The following is a 20,994-nucleotide window of genomic DNA, read 5'->3' on the forward strand; positions in this document are numbered from 1 at the left end:
CTGTTGTTTGGTTTCGTGGTCGTGATCGTGCTACATCTTCATAGTGGGTGTCAGTCTGCTGCATGTATGGATTGGAGGGGTTTGAAATGGCTAATGTTGCAGCTGCGGTCTGGCTTCTGGTCCTTGGTCGTGCTTCATGATCAGTGTGGGTTTGGGTCTGCTTACAGCATGAACAAACGAGATGATACCTCCCGCCTACCAGCCATTTGGAAACCCGCCCTTATTGACAAACGAGTCCCTAATATGAGGAATGACACCAGACCCACACTCACGAGGTCCACAAAGGATGTCACCACCACACTTCCACCCAGAAAGCAGACCCAAAACCCACAACAACTCAACAAAGTCCCCCTGCAAATCAGACTAATCTGAGCACAACCAAGCCCCCACCCAAACAGGACACCCCCCCATCCAATCAGAGCATAAAAAAACCCCATCCAATCAGAGCACAGCCAAGCTCCCACCCAATCAGTTCAAACCCCCACTAGCAGTTGAAAGGAAGAAACAGCTGCGATCACACATTGCTCCCAGAAGCACGAAGCTGAAGCCTGAAGATGACGAATGAGACTTCGTTGAAACGTCACCAAGACACTTCCAATTTTACACAGGAGAAAACCCAAATAACCAAAGACATACATACAAACACCCGCGAAAACCTCAGAATATATATATATATATATATATATAAATATATATATATATATATATATATATATATATATATATATATATATATATATATAATTTATTTATATCACACCTTTATTATTTTTTATATTTTCAAATGACATTGGCCTGATGAATTAAGATTTAAATAAAAAACATAAACTGATGAAATAAGAAAGGAAAAACATATGACTATTTCATACAACATTTAGTTTTCAACCTGAATTGCAGCAAATCATACTCTCCCTAATATTTCTTTTTTCTTCTCCCATATCCTTCCTCTCTAGAGCAAAATATAAACTGATCATCTTCACAGAGACTTCTGTTTATTTATTTGTTCATAGATAAGTGGTAATAAGGTTAATAATAATAACAATAATAGTAATAAGAGCAAATTGAGTTATTTCATTAAACATCCCCCTTTCTTTTAGATGTGCTAAGATTGGCAGCTATGACAAAGCCATCTAAATTAATACCAACAACAGACATGACAAGATCATTAGGATCTTAACCATTTGCAATTTCATAATATAGTAATTTGAAAAAAATCTTGGCTCCAAGCTTAGATTTGGAAAATGAGGATGGTTAAGCTTGCAGAGTCCTATGTGTAATATTTTTCTGCTTCTTGTTAATATGTATATCTTGTGTTGTGTTGGGTGAATGAGGAGGCAAGAGACGAGTCTTCAGCAACAACACCTCTTTAATGTATGGTGGGAATCCAGCAACTGGCACCAGGGAACAGCTTCAGGGGTGAAATGCTCCCGGTTCGGACCGGCTCGCGCAATCCGGTAGCTATGGCGGCTGCTGGTTCGGAGGACCAGTAGCAAAAATCCCTGGCCCCGCACCCCCTGCCTCTGCTGAGCCACACCATCAGCAGAGGGGTTTTTTTTACTTTTAAAAGATGGCTTTTCTTCAGCCAAAACATACCTTTAAAAGTAAAAAAAAAGCCTTGAGGATCCCGCCCCTCAGCTGAGATCGGCAGAGCCTTTAAACTTAAAATTTTTTTTTAAAGGCTCCTCTGGCGATCTCACCTGAATTCCTCATCAGCAGAACCTTAAAAAACATGTTTTCTGTAGAAAACATGTAGAAAATCTCCTTTTAAGAGATTCTAAGGCACTTACCTGATTACTGATTGAACGCATGGCTTTTTTCCAAGCCCGAAAGCCCCAGTTTCACTTTCAGCACCAGACAGAATCAGTTGCTTAGCTAATCTATTTCATCACTGAGCAACTAATGCTGGCTGGCTTTGTTGGCTGAGGAACTCTGGGAATTGAAGTCCACAAACCTTAAAGCTACTAAGGTTGGAGACCCCTGATCTAAAAAATATAAATAAAATAAAATATTTGTGCAGCTTTCTGAGATTTGGTGTGTTTCTGTAGTGTTTCACTCTAACTACACAAACACAAAATCTCAGAAAGCTGTATGTGGTATTTTGTGTGTGTGTGTGTGTGAGTCAGTTGTGTTGTGTGTGTGTGTAAAGTGTGAAAGTTGGTTTTTGGTACCTCTTATTGTTTTTTATACTTTATTATTTTTATTATTTATTGTTATTGGCCACACCCACCCATTCATCTGACCACCAAGCCAAGCCCACCAATTAAGCCATGCCCACAGAACCGGTAGGGAAAATTTATAGATTTCACCCCTGAACAGCTCCCCTTTTATACCCATTCGGCTGAGGCACCAGCCAATCAACGTGTATTTTCCCATCCAAAATTCCCTCCAAAAGTTCCATACATAACAGCTTGCTCAACATGTTAATTTTCTTAATTATGTCCTGCATTCAAACAATTGATAATCTGTTAGCTCACACATATTTCACGGCTTGGAAGTGCAATTTACATGTGAAAAGGAGCCTAGAGGAGGCCTTTCATAGTATGTAATGGTGATTAAAAATGCTCAGTAAAGTGCCGAGTCATTCAAATCATTGAAACTATACAGTATTTTCAGCAAACTAAAATCAAAGGAAGAATACAAGACTCAAGAAATTCACCGATGACATGGTACTTATTTTGGTAGACCCTCTAGAAACGGGTACTAAATTGATACAAAGGATAGAAGAATTTGGAGAGGTAGTGGGACTCAAAATTAATAAGGATAAATCTAAATTGATTACAAAAAAATTAACAAAGGAACAGGAAATTGAATTAGAGGATAAAATAAAAATGAAGACAACTAAGCAAATAAAATATCTTGGAATTTGGCTTACAGCGAAATGTTACTCAATTAAGGAAGACAACTATGACAAATTGATACACCAAATAAAAAAAGATTTAGGAAATTGGGGAAAGTTGCAAATCTCATTTTTAGGGAGAATAGCAACTATGAAGATGAACATATTGCCAAGAATGTTATTTCTGTTCCAAGTGATACCATTGAAATTAGGAAAAATATTTTTTCAAGAATTAAACAAATTAATTTCTAAATTTATATGGCAAAGGAAAAAGCCCAGGATTAAATTGAAATTACTCCAAGATACAAAGGATAGAGGGGGATTGGTGTTACCAGAATGGGAAATTTATCATCAAGCAGTGAGTCTAGTCTCGTTAAAAGACTGGATGGAGCTGAAAAATAATAGAGTGTTAACAATAGAAGGACATGATTTACAAGCAGGGTGGCATGCATTCCTGTGGGATGAGAAGTAAATATTTTCAAACACACTAGATCAAGAATGCTACAGATTTGGAAAAAGATAAAACAAAAACATTATACAAGAATCCCAATGTGGTTGTCACCAACAGAAGCATTGATATATCCAAATTTACTGGAGAAAAATAAGATAATTAGATATAAGGAATTGATAAATGATCAGGGAGAGTTGAAAAAGAAACAGGAATTAGAACAAGATATTGGTAGGGTGACGGATTGGTGGACATTCACACAAATTCAATCCAAAGTCATAAGAGATAAAAAAAAGTATGAGATATGACTAGAACCACAAGAATTGGATAAAATCATTCATGGAACAGAAATAAAATTAATTAGCAATATATATAAATATCTACTTAGATATAAAATGGAAGAAGAGATAGTTAAGGATACCATGATTAAATGGGCAATTTTTTTGGGCTATAATGTAGAATTGGAGAAATGGGAAAAAATATGGGAAATAAATATTAAATTGACACTATCAATGGCATTCAAGGAAAACCAGCTAAAAATGTTTTACAGATGGCATTTTAAACCAATACGGCTTGCTAAAATGCTTCCTAACAATTCGTCAAACTTCTGGGAATGCAAAACAGCTCCTGGAACATATTATCACCTATGGTCTTAAGGAGAAAAAATTTTGGTCCAGAATTAGAAACTGGACAGAAGTGATAAGTGAACATAATGTGGACTTGAAACCAGAGACGTTCTTACTTGGGATATTAACCAGAACGTACATTCAGTATTTGATATTACACATAATTACGGCGGCAAGAATTGCCTTATGCGCAGTTTTGGAAAAATGAAAAGGTACCAACAGAGGAAGAATTAATCAAGAAAATTCTGGACTGTGTGGAGATGGATTAATTAATGAAAGAAATAATGGAAAAGGAAGAGACAGAATGCTATTAAGTATGGACCAAGTGGTTCGAGAATAGGAAAACTAAATAGAAATAAAGGATGGAGAAGAGAAGACAACAAATGTGTAAAATATTGTAAATAAATAAAACTAGATATAAAGGGACGATAAAGACAAAGATAATAAAAAAGAAGGGAAAAGGGGAATGTATAAAGTAGAAAGTGGATGGAACGAAACTGTCATGTAAAAAGAAAACACATATTATGTGTTTGTTAGGTATGTTTATGTTGTGTTGTGTTGTAATAAAATCAATAAAAACTTTTAAAAAAAATCACAGATATATTGCAGATAAATTCCCTATAAATGTCTCTGTCAGGTCCACATAGATCCCTATTGCAACGCTGCCATTCTGGTGGGAAAGGGCCCTGGTAACATTTTATGATCTTTTCTTATTTCTTTTCTTATTTCTTATTTCTGGTTTTTCCTTTACTTTGATGTATCTTCCTGGGAATAGAAAGGAGGGATGAGCCTTGCTTGTCCCTCTGTTTTGTCTCAGCACCAGAGGGATGAGCAAGTAGCGCCTGAGAACAACTTCTTATCACCTTCACAGTTTGCTGTTCTCACAACAACTTCACACTTGTGGATTGTGAATTGGCTCACCTAAGACTGGACTGAGGGGATAGGTTTCTACATCTTTTAACCTAACAGCTTTAAACAAGAACTTCAGATCCTACCTATCCTTTTTGCTATCACTATCTCCCAATAAAAGTTTCTTTTGAAATGCTGCCTGTTTCAAGAGTTCTGCTTTCTTGCGTGGATAGGAGAGGCAACTCCTATCCTAGTCTCCTAATATCTTCGGATATAGGTCTGAACCTAAGCAATTATTTACATTTAGATACTGTTCATGTGTTGTGTTTCTATCTAAAAGTAAATACAAAATAAATACTTGTTTATTCTATGGATAATAAACTGCAAAATGAGGCAAAAATAAGGCCTAATGGTTGGAGGGAGAAAAGAACATTTTAAAAATTATTAGTACCACCATATTTGAGAGATACAGCATAATATGATTTTAATTCTGTCTGTATTTTATTGTGGTTATGAAACCAGACAATTTAAATAATGGGTATATCATGCCCCTGTCGGAGCCTGAATCCATGAAGGAAGACGAGCCAGAGCTGGGCCCGGCGGAGGTCGAGGGGGCAGCCTCATTGGCTTCGGAGGAATGGGGAAGGAGCAGGATGAGGCAACTCCAGGCCCCTCGGGTTTGGGACAGCTTGCCAGCAGGGAGGAACAGGGGCAGCATGACCGAGAGAAGGCAGGAAGTGGAAATGAGGAGTGATGGAGCTCAGGTGATGAGCAAGGACCACCCCCTTCTGATCCTCGAACATGGAGAGTGGAGAGGAGATGGGAACAGCGCAAGCTGACCTGATGACTCAGGAGGAGAGTGTCCTGCCCCTCTTCACAAAGCACACCTGGGGATTGAGACTTAAGGAGATGCTTTGGGGAGGGGCATTTGTCGGGAACAAACACTGAATTCATGGAATTTTGTGTGCTGTTGTTGACATCTGGTGTTTGCAGGACTTCTTGCCTTGTTCCTTGCTTCGTGGACTCATTGCCTTGTTCCTTTGCCTTGCTGGACTTCTTGCATTGAAGCTGTTGTACTAACTGCATTTTGCTGGACTACTCGCAGCCGGAGGCTGCTGTGTGTGTATGAACACTTTGCTCCGGGACTTGACATAAACATGGGAGCACTTGGGAAAAAGTTGGAGTAATAAAGGGGAATTTGAACTACCAGCTGGCTGTGTTGCCTTTGTGCCTTGTCCTGTGTCATCACAAGGTATGTCTTCTTTCCAGCTATACATCTAGGTCTTTAATTTGTTGTGGATCCTGCAATATACAGGTAACTATATCTTATCAACAATATGTGTCAATGAAGAACTATCACAGATTTTTATAGTTTTTCTGCAAAGAAAAATAAGCAAAATGTTTCAAGCCATTTAGCAATAAACTCTGCATTTTCTCTCATCATTTAACCTCTCTCTAAATTAATTCTATGTTCTCTGATAATTTTCAAAATTTAAGAGGGAGCCCAGATGGTGTCCATTTTCTCCACAGGGAGAAAAATATATCTCAGTATGAATAATTTTAGTGTTAGAGAATAAACTGAAATAGAAGAATATGCATTTCAAAAGTAGAAAATGATAATTAGTTTGAGAATATATGCATATGTATTAAAGATTAACTCTCACATTTCTGAACATTCTCATTTCATTTCAAAAGATCTATTTGTGCCACTTATTAGAAAATATATTTTGCCCAACTGGAGTACATTCATTCAGTACATTTTATTTTACATAAAATCATTCTTGGTTCTTCCATTATCACTATTCATTATTAACCTTTCACATGTAACTGTCACCAACCTATCAATTCATACTTTTATACATACCCACAACAGCATAAATGGCACCAATTCATATTTAAACATCATTTTAGTCACTCCTTTTGTAATTATAAACTTTCACAACTTCATATTCTCATCAACTCATTCCACAATATCCAAGACTCCTTATTCAAATCTGGTACAACCTTTCTCTTTCTTTTAGATTCACAGACACACAACATATATTTTCCCCTCTTCCATTTCATTTATTCATGTTCTTTATCATTTACTCTTAGATTACGCTGAAGTCTTCCAACTGCCATGGTTGTGATAAAATGAGCCTGTAAATATTGAATTCCATCATCCATCATGGATTTCATAAATGAAAGCTTTCATATAAGCTTTTTATAAGATAGAAAATGTATAGATTTAATTGCACCAAAAACTTATGAAGCATACTCTGTCGACACTAAGGATACAACTGATCAATTTTGACCCTTTCAGGCCACAAGTTGTATGTCACAGTCACAACAAGAATCCAGTTTTGTGATAAGCAAGTTTATCTATTCTATGCAAACTAGGATTTCTAATATATAAACTACTTTGAAAACCATTTTACTGTGGGCCAGCTAAGAGATATACAATATGCAACATACCAATAAATAGAATAGAATAGAATACAATAGAATGGAATGGAATAGAATAGAATAGAATTTTTTATTGGCCAAGTGTGATTGGACACACAAAGAATTTGTCTTGGTGCATATGTTCTCAGCATACTTAAAAGAAAAGATACGTTCATCAAGAATCATAAGATGCAACACTTAATGACAGTCATAGGGTACAAATAAGCAATCAGGAATTAATATCAATATAAATCGTATGGATACAAGCAATGCACATTTCTGTTAACAAGAAAAATTACAAAAACAGGATTATCAAAACAATTCATTAAGGAATGCTTCCTAGAATATAAATGTAGTTGAAGGCAAACCAAATACATTTGTAAACTATTTTTCAATTAAACATAAACATCATAAAGATAGTTTCTATTTAAAAACAGTGCAATCAAGATAATTTAGACAACAAAAAGTCAGAAGAATAAATAATAAATAAATATTATTTATGTACTTCTTGCTGATAAAAAAGGTTAAAACATACCTTATAATACATGCATAAAGCCCACTGTCTTGTGCCAGTGTTGGACGAAACCAAATAGCATCTTCCTCTTTGCTCATTCTATTTCCATCAAAAGCTATAGGTTCCTCAAAATCTCCAGGTCCAGAACTCTTGTACCACATTAAACTGAGTCCAGCACTTTGTGCTATGGTATAATTTGCTCTTATATAACCGTAAAACAATGCACATTTTATACGAACAGGTTCTCCCACTAAGACTTGATACTTTTTGTAATCCACTGACCAGTCAGTACATCCATCTGCTGAAAGAGGAGGGGAAAAAAGGCAAAAATGAGTTTTAAGAAGTTGTATTCTGCAAAATATTAAACAGTTTCTGCTCAGTATAGAATATTATGTTTTGATTTGGAACTATGCAATTAATAAAAGAAGTACTTAAGGAAGACGATACACATTTGAGAAGTTTAATCTTTTCAAGAACAGTCATGACATTTCCTTAATCATTACTGTATTTTTTTCAGCATAGAACATCACATCTTCCTTCATAATTTCAGAGCATTTCTACACAACACCAATCAGGTACTATTCTCACTTCTGAACTCCTAAAAACAACACTGATTTAAAGTGTTCATGTTTTATAGTTGTTCTGTAATTGTTTTATTCTTTTATTAATGGAATTGCAAGCTGCCCAGATTTCTAATCTGTGGACCTCTACTGGTTGGTGGCCTGTTGGCCACTGGGATATGCAAGCAGAGGGAAAGCATGAGTGTTAAAGCCTGTCGGCTGCCATTGGAACTTATGATAAATTTATTCCATTATTCAATGCAATTTTATAAAATTTATTCCCATATGCTATATAATAGTGGGATAAGCACAGTGAATTGGAAAAGTAATAGGAAAAGCTAATGGTAAATCTTTATTGAAATCATATAAGACTTGCTTTTTCAATAAAAAACAAGTTTTAAGGCATATTAAGAATTGCTTTAGATATAATCAAAATTTGTGGCAAAAAAAATGGGTCATGTTTTTCAAAAGAGTTCAGTACTCAAATAACATCGAAATTTGTGAAAATTATATGTTAAATTCCCTTTGGTTGCTATAAAATTCTCAGCTGTAATTTATTTGATTGTTGGTAAATCCAGGCAATTTATTCTTTTGCACTCTGACTTTTCAGAAAGAGAAGGAAGGAAGGAAGGAAGGAAGGAAGGAAGGAAGGAAGGAAGGAAGGAAGGAAGGAAGGAAGGAAGGAAGGAAGGAAGGAAGGAAGGAAGGGGCTTATATACCACTTTATAGTGATTTACAGGCCTCTCTAAGTGGTTTACAGAGTCAGCATATTGTCCCCAACAATTTGGATCCTCATTTTACCACCTTGGAAGGGTGGAAGGTTGAATCAACCTTGAGCCTGATGAGATTTGAACTGCCAAATTGCAGGCAGCTGGCAGTCAGTAGAAGTAGCCTCTAACCACTGTGCCACCATGGCTCAAGGAAGGAAGGAAGGAAGGAAGGAAGGAAGGAAGGAAGGAAGGAAGGAAGGAAGGAAGGAAGGAAGGAGGGAGGGAGGGAGGGAGGGAGGGAGAGGGACAGAGGGGAAAAAAGAAAGACTACATTTTATGATGTACTAGACAACCCATGCCCTATTGGGTAAACATTTCAGAAAACTTCCTTCCTTCCTTCCTTCCTTCCTTCCTTCCTTCCTTCCTTCCTTCCTTCCTTCCTTCCTTCCTACCTACCTACCTACCTACCTATCTACCTACCTACCTACCTACCTACCTTTCCCTTCTGATCCAATTAGGCAGGTAACAGAATAACAGAACAGAATAACAGAGTTGAAAGGGATCTTGAACCTTAGTCCAATCCCCTGCTCAGACAGGAAACCCTATACCAGTGATGGCTAACCTTTTCTGGACCAAGTGCCCAAAGTGCGTGTGCCCAAACCCCCAAAATGCCCCTGCATGCGCCCCCCCATGTATGTGCGTGTGGGCCCTCGCACATGCCCCTTCCCCCACACATGTGTGTGTGACCCCCTGCACGCATATGGGCCCTCCCGCATGCACCCTGCCCCCCTGCACATGCGCACAGAGACCCAAAGACCAGCTGGCTGGCAGGAGGCACATGCGCATGAATAGCAGAACTGAACTGGGGCGATGGCTTGTGTTCCCACAGTGGAGGGCGCTGCATGCCATCTCTGGCATACGTGCCATAGATTCGCCATCACGGCCTTATACAATTTCAGACAAATGGTTGTTCAATTTCTTCTTAAAAATTTCCAGTGTTGGAGCATTCACAACTTCTGGAGTCAAGTTGTGTTACTGATTAATTATTCTACCATGTTTCCCCAAAAATAAGACCCTGCCTTATATTTTTTTGAACCCTGAAATAAGCGCTTGGCTTATTGCCATGCGCTCAAAAGCCCAAATGGGTTTATTATCAGGAGATGTCTTATTTTGGGGAAAACAGGGTAACTGTCAGGTTCTTAGTTCTAGGTTGGTCCTCTCGTTTATTAGTTTCCATCCATCCTATCTTTAGCTGCTTTGGAAAATAGTTTAACAGATTAACAGAGTTGGAAGGGACCTTGTAGGTCATCTAGTCCAACCCCCCCCCACACACACCAGTGGTGGGTTTCTACCAGTTTGCTCCAGTTTGGGCGAACCAGTAGTGGCAGCAGTGGGAGGCTCTGCCCACGTATCCGGACATCATCATGCACAGAAGTGCCACTCGCAAGTGAAGTGAGCATGCACATACGTGCTCACAGTTCCGAACTGGTAGCGAAGGTAAATGGAACCCACTAGTGCCCTACACCATTTCTGACAGATGGCAGTCCAGTCTCTTCTTGAAAATGTCCAGTGATGAAGCTCCTACAACTTCTGAAGGCAAGCTGTTCCATTGGTTGATTAATTTATTAGGTTGAATTAATTAATTAATTGAATAGGTTGACTCCCTCTTCTTTGTGGCAACCGCTTAGATATTGGAACACTGCTATCATGTCACCCCATTCCTTCATTTCATTAAACTAGACATACCCAATTCCAGCAACCATTCTTTATAGATTTTAACTTCCAGTCGTATGTGGTCTTACAAAGACATTATATAGTGGTATTAACACTTCACGTGATTCTTGAGTCTATCCCTCTGTTAATTCAGCCTAGGACTGTGTTTGCTTTTTTGTCAGCTGCAACACAGCTGTCAGGATCCTATCTTCTGGAGTATTGGCTATTCCTGTCAGTTTGGACTGAAGAACTGTCCCAGAATGTGGAAAATGAAAATCACACGACCATAGTAGCAGTTCAGCAGTTGCCAGTAGAGCACTGAAGCAACCACAGCTTTTCTTCATTTCTTCAGAAGTCAGGGGTCCTGGATTTTGGACACATTCTGTAAGTTATCCCATTTGAGGTACCTAGACTCAAAAAATGTTGCTGTATGATTGTTTGCCCAGTTGAAGGTCAAGACAATCAAATGTTCTAGTAGTATATAGAATTCTTTTTTTTTTAATTTTCAAAAAACCTTTATTAAAATTTAAAATATTAAAATACTAATGCAAATACATCTGTAAAAAGATACGTCCATGATAGTTATATAATTCAACGCTGTTCCAACAGTGCACACATCTTAACTCTATTCATATATTCTCAGATATTCCTTCTTGATCAAATATATGTAAACACAACTTATGTCTTATTTTGATCTATATATTTCCTATTTTTATTTTCGTTCCATTGATACCAGTTTTCCCAGGTTGAGTAATATTCCGAGTCTTCCTTCTTATTTAATTCTATAGTTTGTCCATTTCTGCACACTCAAATTTTTCCAGATTATTACACCATCTGTCAGTGTAGTGGGCATTTTCCAGGCTTGTGAGAGTACAATTCTCGCTACTGTAATAATATGAATGATCAAATATTTACTCTTTTTAGAATATTTTCCCTTAATGATCCCCAGAAGAAACAGTTCAGACTTCAATTCTATTTGGCAATGTGTAATTTCATTTAACCATTTTTGTATTTTAATCCAGTATTTTTTGATTTCTGGGCAAAGCCACCATACCTGAAAAAAGGTACCTTGTGCTTTTTTACATTTCCAGCAGTTAGGGTTTAGATTGGGGTACATTTTTGCAAGTCTTGTTGGGGCTAAGTGCCACCGCTAGAACATTTTATACTGATTTTCTTTATATGCGGCAGATTTTGTTAATGTATAATTTTTCTTCCAATTTTTTTCCCACTCTTCTAACTCAATATTATGTCCCACATTTTTAGCCGAAGCTATCATTGGCCCCTTTACGATTTCGTCTTCCAAATCAAAATTTAATAAATAATTATATACTTTAGATAGTAATTTCTCTTCTGGGCCTGTTAATGATTTGTTTAGTTGTGTTAAATCCGGTTCAAATTCAAATTCCTCTAAATCTTTTTTGTATCGTGATTATAGCTGGAGATAAGGCCACCAATCTATAATTATTCCCTGCTCTTTTAATTCTTGGTTGGATTTTAATCTTCCCCTGTTATCCAAAATTTCATTATATTTTACCATTTTACCAATGTCTAATGTGTTAGGGTGGTTCATTGCCTCCATAGTGGATAGCTAGCCCGGTATTTTAAAATAGTGCTTCTTCCTAATTCCCTCCCAGATCTGTATCAGCAAATCTCGCAATGTATGTCTATAGAAATAGAAATGTTTTTTGTTTCTGGCATTCCATATGAAAGCCATCCCATCTGAAGATCATGTCTTTCCAATGTTAGAATTCTCCTGTTCTTTAAATTTATCCATTCCCTGACCCAAACCAAACTTGCTGCTTTATAATAAGTCTCCCACGCAGGGAGCCCAAAGCCACCTCTACTTCTCCTATCCTGAAATGAAATTAATTTTATCCTAGCCTTTTTTCCTGCCTATATAAACTTCATAGTCATCTTTATTTCCACATTTAGTCTAATTCTTTGCAGTAGTGTCTCTAGGATCAGGATAAAGAGCAGAGGTGATATTGGACAGCCCTACCTATCTCCTTTCGTTATCTTATATAGGTTTGTGGTGTCCTCATTTATTATTACCCTTGCGTAGAGTAAATCGACTCAATCATCTTTTCAAATTTGTCTCCGAATTTCATGGTTTTAATTTGTTGGACCGTAAATTCCCAGTTCATGTTATCAAAAGTTTTTGAGCATCCAGGAAGACAAGGGCCACTTGTCTCTCTGGGTGCGCCTTGTAATATTCCAGTATATCAATTATTATTCTAGTATTATTTCTAATTTGTCTCATAGGGAGAAATCCATTTTGGTCTGTATGTATCTTCTCATTTAGTATTTTTTTAATCCGTTCCACCATAATATTCATAAAAATTTTATAACCCAAATTTAACAGTGAGATTGGTCTATAATTCTTAATTTGTTTATTGTCAGTGCCTTCTTTAGGGATCAGGGTAATGTATGCCTCTTTCCATGATTCTGGTACCTTTGCTTCCCTCAAGACTTCATTACATATTTCCAACAGTAATAATTCTATCAAATCTCCTTAGTATTTATAAATTTCCCCTGGCAACTCATCTGGTCCTGGGGTCTAATTACTTTTTTGCTTCCAAATTGCTTCTTTAAGTTCAAATAATGTATATTATACCTAGATCTTCTTCCTTTGTCTCTGTGATATTCTGGAATCTCAGAAAGAAGGAGGCCTGGTTATTATTGTTCCCCTGATTTTTGTCATGTCTAGCAATTTTCTTTCACTAAAAATAATATCACTTAAAAAGTGGATTATGAAATGTGTAAAAAAACTGAACTTCAGGTAGGGCTTCTCTATCTGTCTCTCTTTTGAATGACCCCTGTGACCATCTTTAAGCCAAAAGGATATACTGGACTAGTATCTGATTTTTTTCATATAATTGATACTGTGTTTCAATGGTTAGATGGCCTAGACATTGGCATCTGAATATAGATCTTTTTTAATATTTTATTTTGTTTTTCTAACCTAGGAGAAACCTTAATATATATCTCAAATCCATGTATGACATGACATACACTAAATAAATAAATAAATGTTCCACACCAGCAACAAATCTAGAATAATTTCTGCATTTGTTTTAAATGAAGTCTGGCTGCTATCTGTTTTTATTTTTATTTTATATTATACAATTTGTGTTTTTATTTGTTTTATTTTAAGCCATCTAGAGTTACTTAATTAACTTAAATTAAAAATACAGATGTACAACTGTATGGTTGGTAGAAAATGCATGGATATGGAGGCTTTATTATGTCAGTATTCATTGTTCCAGTGAGAGGCACAATGAATGTGAAAAGAAAAGACAAAAGTGGAAAACAGTTAGCAGCCCACCAAGAAATAATAGATTATATTATTATTTTATTATTCTATTCATAATATTACAACATCCAGTTTTAATTTGGTTTAAATGAATTAGCACAAAACAAGTGAAATGCTGAGTCAGGCCACCAAATTTATTTATTTATTTACTCAATTTATATAGATAGCCATCTTACTGTGAAAATTCAAGATTTAGTAATAATTGCAGTTTTAATTATGTGAAATATGGCAAACATCAAACGGTTATCAGTATTTCCTGGATGACTTGACATTATATATTACAAAGACTTAGCTAGAAGTTCTACTGTTAAAATCACATTGAGATTTGCACTTCAAACATGATTAAATCATTCTACTTCATACTTCATTGATTGAATACATTTTTTAGATTTAACACAATGATTTTTCAAAGCACAACTGGTTTTTTTGGCAAATATTTATCGTCTTCTACAGAAAATACATTTAAGTTTGTCACTTCTGTGACACTTTTCTTCATCAAACTCTCACTTTTTTCCAAAATGAAATGACTGTTATAAGCAGCATGGGAACTTGCAACACCTCATGTTGCATTTCTTTAACATTTCTAATTTATTCACTTCACTACCATATGCTAATTTATCACAGCATGCACTGCATAAGCAATAATAACTAATATAAGGTAATCAAGGGTTGAAAAAGGAAAAAAGTCAAATAGAAAAACAAAAAGTGAAGAAAATTAAATTGAAAAACAGTAGAAAAGAAAATATGTAGATGTTCCTTTCTATATTCTTCACAGCAGTTATAGGCATCAATATATTCCAGTCTCTCTTTCTATAGTTATATTATTCTTTCTATAAACTAGTCTCTCTAATGATGAAAACCATAAATAACAAATTCATTTTTTTTATTTTTATGCAAAAATACCATAAGAGGCTTCTAGTCACCAATAAATGTAGATATAGATATCCCTTAACTGAAAACCATAGTTGGGACCAAAATTGTGATCATTGTGTGAAGCAGTCATTAAAGACACACTACCATTTTGCTCAATGATTACAATCCCAGCTCTCCAAATTACAATCTTTAAGCGACAGGCTGGAATATTAATGAAAGAGCTGCCTGATTCCCTATGTTATGGAAGAGAACTCTTGTGGCAGGCAGTAGAAATGATGCTCAGTCTTCAGGATCTAAACTTCATTTCTGCAGCTTCCACAAGTTCAGTACCCTCCAAGTGCAGAAAGAGAGGGGAACTCCCTCTGAAGGAGTGCAGAAACATAGATCAGATCCAAAGATCTGAGCTCTGTTTCAGCAGCCCTTCAAAGGAACTTTCCTCTGCACATGGTGGGGGAACAAATTCCTCCAGCAGGATGGAGAATTGGAGCACATATCTCAAACATCCCAGCTCCATTTCTTCAGCTTGCTGGAAGGGTTCATTTCCCTTCTGTGTGCAGAAGGAGCTCCTTTAAGGGGCTGCACAAATGGGGTCAGATCTTTCGCATCTGATTTCCACTTCTGCAGCTCTTTGGACCCTATCCAGTGGTGGGATTCTACCGGTTGTTAAATTGATGGCTCTCCCTGCCCCTTGCCCCTCCCCTCCCCACCACTACTTACTGGCCTCGGAGCACACAAAACTGAACCATTGTTAAATTGCTGGCTTGCCCGCCCCTTGCCCCGCCCCTCCCCACCACTACTTACTGGCCTCAAAGCACACTGAACCGAACCGTTTGTTAAATTTCTGGCTCGCCCACCACTCGCCCCGCCCCACCCCAGCCTGCTTTTCTACCTTTGCCGTGGCCTCCCACTCTGTTCCCCACCTCGGACTGCCCACCTCAGACTGCCCTGATCGCTCCAGCAGCAGAACAGGCAAGTTCTGCCCTCGGGGAACCGGGACTGGGAAAGGTGGTCGACCTGCGCTCGCCTGGCTGCTGCCCATGACCTACCCCCATCCAAGGACCTCACTGGCCAAGCAGCCACCAACCGCAGCCTACCCCCATCAAAGTTCAGAGATGACAAAATTCGCAGATGACACAACAGTGATTGGTATCATTCGAGACAATGATGAATCCGCATATAGACGAGAGGTCGAACAACTAACTTTGTGGTGCAACTGAAACAATCTGGAACTGAACACACCCAAAACCGTAGAAATGGTGGTAGACTTTAGGAGAAACCTTTCCATACTTCCACCTCTCACAATACTAGACAACACAGTATCAGCAGTAGAAACCTTTAAATTTCTAAGTTCTATCATATTGCAAGATCTAAAATGGACAGCTAACATCAAAAACATCATCAAAAAAGGACAACAAAAAATGTTCTTTCTGCGCCAACTCAGTAAGCTCAAACTGCCCAAGGAGCTGCTGATTCAGTTCTACGGAGGAATTATTGAGTTTGTCATTTGCACCTCTATAACTGTCTGGTTCGGTTCTGCAACCCAACAAGACAGACACAGACTTCAGAGGATAATTAGAACTGCAGAAAAAATAATTGCTACCAACATGCCTTCCATTGAGGACCTGTATACTGCATGAATCAAGAAGAGGACCGTGAAAATATTTACAGATCCCTCACATCCTGGACATAAACTGTTTCAACTCCTACCCTCAAAACGACACTATAGAGCGCTGCACACCAGAACAACTAGACACAAGAACAGTTTTTTCCCAAAGGCCATCACTCTGCTAAACAAATAATTCCCTCAACACTGTCAAACTATTTACTAAATCTGCACTACTACTAATCTTCTCATTGTTCCCACCACCAATCTCTTTCCACTTATGACTGTATGACTGTAACTTTGTTGCTGGTAACCCTTGTGATTTATACTGATATATTGACCATCATTTGTGTTGTAAATGTTGTACCTTGATGAAGGTATCTTTTCTTTTATGTACACTGAGAGCATATGCACCAAGACAAATTCCTTGTTTGTCCAATCACACTTGGCCAATAAAAAATTCTATTCTATTCTATTCTATTCTATTCTATTCTATTCTATTCTATTCTATTCTATTCTATTCTATTCTATGTGCCTCACTGGCCACCCAATCCAAGCGCCTCACTAGCCACCCGGCCGCCAGCCACTAGTGAGGCACTTGGATGGGGTAGTCAGCAGTTTGCGGCTGCTGCCCACCCAATCCAAGCACCTTGCTGGCCACACAGCCACCAACCACGGCCTACCCCCTTCCAAGCACCTTGCTGCCCACCTGATCCAAGTGCCTCACTGGCTGCGAACTGCAACCACGTGGCCAGCGAGGCACTTGGATCAGGTGGCTAGAGAGGCGCTTGGATGGGGGTAGGCTGCGGTCAGCAGCCACGTGGCCTGTGAGGTGCTTGGATCGGGTGGGCAGCAGCTGCGAGCTGCTGGCTACCCCATACAAGTGCCTCGCTAGCAACCTGATCCAAGCGCCAACTGCAGCCTACCCCCATCCAAGCACCTCGCTGCCCACCTGATCCAAACGCCCCACCGGCCGCAAACTGCAGTTCACCCAAATCCAAGTGCCTCACTGGCCACGCAGTTGCCGACCACAGCCTACCCCCATTCAAGTGCCTCGCTAGCCACCCGATCTAAACACCTCACTGGCCACACAGCCGCCAACCGCGGCCTACCCCGATCCAAGCACCTCACTAGCCATGCAGCCGCCAGCCACTAGCGAAGGACTTGGATGGGGGTAGGCTGCAGTCAGCAGCTGCGTGGCCAGCGAGGTGCTTGGATAGGGTGGGCAGCGAGGTGTGTGTCAATTGCCCCAGCAGGACTGTCCTACAGCCGCCTCCCACCCACGCGGCACCAGCCTACCCTTACCCCATCTGGAGAAAGAGTGATGGAAAGAAAGAGGGGGGGGAAAAGTGATGAAGGAGAGAAAGAGAGATGAAGGAGAGAAAAAGGGGGAGAAAGAGATGAAGGAGAGAAAGGGGGAGAAAGTGATGAAGGAGAGAAAGAGAGATGAAGGACAGAAAGGGTGGGGGGAGAAAGAGTGATGGAAAGAAAGGGGGGAGAGAGTGATGGAGAGAAAGGGGGGAAAAGATGAAAGAGAGAAAGAGGGGGAGAAAGAGATGGAAAGAAAGAGAGGGGGAGAAGGGGGGAGAAAGATAAAAGAGATGAAGGAGAGAAGGGGGAGAAAGATAAAAGAGAGAAAGGGGGAGAAATAGATGGAGAGAAAGAGATGGAGAGAAAGAGAGATGGAGAGAAAGAGGGGAAGAAAGATGAAGAGGAGAAAGAGAGGGAGAATGGATTTGTTCTAGTAATTGGTTTAACAAGCATGGCACTGAGAAAGTGACTTATAACCATTTTTTACACTTACAAACTTTGCAGCAAACTGTCATTAGGGAAAAGAAGCTATGTCACATGACCACCAGGCCACGCTCACCCGGTCACATGAAGCACCACAGTTGTGAAACACAACAGTTGATGACATGGTTATTAAGAATGCTGCAACAGGCATAAATGATGACCGGTCATAAGTGTGAGGACTGGACAAAAGTGTGAGAACCTATCAGAAATAATTTTTTCAGCCCTCTGGGTAGTCCCTATGTGCATAGGGATTACTCAGAGGGCTGAAAAAGTTATTTTTGATCTGTCCTTGCACTTTTGACCGGTCCACGCACTTACGACTGTCCTCACATTTTACATTTTGCGCCCTATCTTGTAATCGTGGTGAAGAGAAGCAGTTGTGAAATGAGTGACATGGTTGTTAAGAATGCTGCAATGGGCATAAATGTGAGGATGGTCATAAGTGCGAGGACTGGTCAAAAGTGTGAGGACCAGTCAAAAATGACTTTTTTAAGCCCTCTGAATAGTTTCTATGCCCATAGCCATGGCCAGCTAGCCACACACACCCAGTCACATGACCACCAAGCCACACCCCAAAATAAGCCATGCCCACAGAACCAGTTGCTAAAAAATTTGAATCCCACCACTGACCCTATCCCTCTGTAGGTAGTCCTTTCACTCTCAAAGAGTTGTTGTGGGGAAGGGGTAGAATATCAGCTCCAAGTAGCAGTTGAGATACTCTTCTGGCTCAGATTCCCTTCCAACAGATAGCCCTTTTGCTCTGAAAGAGCTGCCTGCCAGGAGGGAATCTGCAAGTGGTAGCAGCTTGCAACCTTCTCTGCTTGGTGCCCCATTGACTTTCTGAGGAAGCTGGCAGAGAATATTGAAAATGGTGAATCACATGGATCACGAGGCATTTGGCAATTGTCATAAGCTTGAACAGACTGCCAAACACCAAGATGACAACTACATGACCACAGGCAATGTTTTACAATGGCCAGAAGTACTTTCTGGGCTATAAATAACCCTTTCCAAGGCTGTTGTACTTCTGATCAGTCATTAAATGAGTGGTCATAAGTCAAGGACTATTTGTAATATCTTTTTTTAATCAAATAAGTCAATTTATTCATTTTATAAAAATCTATCAACCTCCTCCTTGAATCCATCTCTGTAATCATGCTTCCATAATCAGATATTGAAATAATCTTCCATGGGTTTCTTTCGTAACTATTTGTTTACTAAAAGTTCTGTTTTCACTACAAATACTTCTGTTCTAGATGTCTTCATCTCAGATTAATAGATACTTGTTGGATATCTGGTCTTAGGCAGTTGAGATAGATTTAAAGAATAACAATATCTAGACTGGGGATCACTGGTCACTATTTTACTAATTTCATTGGTTAAACCACTTTCTCTGTTTTCCCTTTATCCTCTCCCTGTGAGTCTTGAAGTGTTAGATGTTTCTCAATTGTTTATCTTCTACTCATATACAAACAGAAAAGATTGTATCATTACTGCTATCTCTATGTTTCACATTTTAGAAATCTTCCATTTTGAGATAGGGCAGTTGCTATGCATCTGTCATAATTGAAATTATTTCCCTCTTACTCTTCTTTTTTTTTATAAAAAAGTTTTATTTCCATTTTCCAACAACATATTCAATGTACAGTCTCTTATTCAACATTAATCATTAACTTTCATTTGTTACTTATTCGGGCCTGCTCAGCTACCACTTCCTTCCTTAACACAACCTTTCCTCTTCCCTCCTCTACCTTCTTCTACTTTCTCCATCCTTCCTCTCTTTCACTTTTCTACTTCCTCTCCTCCTTCCCCACTCCTCTCTTCCCCCCTTTCTAACCTTCTCTCTTTCCCCTTTCTTCTTCCTCTCCTTTCCCCCTCTTCTACCTCTCTCTTTTCCTACCTACTTTCTTCCTTCACTCTCTCTACTCCTCTCTCCCTTTCCATTCCCTTCTGAAATGGCAGCTGAGCAGCCCCAATTTCATTTCAAATTATTCAAATTATTTCTATTTTTTAATTACATATCTTCAATCATTCCTGTACATTAATAATCCTTCATCTTCCACCCCCTCCCCCTCCCTCCCCCCTCCCCCCCGAGACTTCCCGGAACCAAGTACAGGGTATAAAGTTAACAATCATAAATTAAAATACAACATAAATCATAATCCATAGTCACTCCTCACCCTTTGTATCATCAACTCCTCTCCCAATTAAACATATAAACTAGTATAATACAATTCCTAAATTCACTCATAAGCTATTTGGTACTTTTTAGTCTGATACTTATTTTGAATATAATCAATCCACATTCTCCATTCAGATACATATTTTTCTTGTGTATAGTCTTTCAAGTACGCAGAGATTTTAGCCATCTCTGCCAAATTTGATACTTTAAGTGTCCATTCTTCAACTGTAGGCAAATCTTCTTTCTTCCAATATTGTGCAATCAAAAGTCTTGCAGCTGTTATTAAATTTAAAATCAGTTTAGTCTCTATCACTGTACAGCCCATGATTATTCCCAGTAGAAACAACTGTAGAGTAAACTGAATCTTCTTTTTCAAAATATTCTGCATAACCCACCATACTTTAATCCAAAATGCTTTAACGTTTTTACAAGTCCACCATATATGATAATAAGTTGCGTCATCACAATCACATCTCCAACATTTAGCTTGCATATTCGAATACATATATGCCAACTTTTTAGGATCCAAATGCCATCTATAAAACATCT

The 20,994-nt window shown here is 38.5% G+C and overlaps 1 protein-coding gene across 1 annotated transcript in view; it reads right to left on the reverse strand.

Annotated features, from left to right (window-relative positions):
- Positions 1 to 20,994, reverse strand: part of IL1RAPL1 (interleukin 1 receptor accessory protein like 1) — a 1,531,345-nt gene that overhangs the window by 1,153,322 nt on the left and 357,029 nt on the right. The window contains exon 4 of the mRNA XM_058185954.1: positions 7,719 to 7,998. Within this exon, the coding sequence (XP_058041937.1) occupies positions 7,719 to 7,998 (280 nt within the window). The remainder of the gene's footprint in view (positions 1 to 7,718; positions 7,999 to 20,994) is intronic.

The sequence above is a fragment of the Ahaetulla prasina genome, chromosome 5, assembly GCF_028640845.1.
Source record: "Ahaetulla prasina isolate Xishuangbanna chromosome 5, ASM2864084v1, whole genome shotgun sequence".
Classification (NCBI taxonomy): Eukaryota; Metazoa; Chordata; class Lepidosauria; order Squamata; family Colubridae; genus Ahaetulla; species Ahaetulla prasina.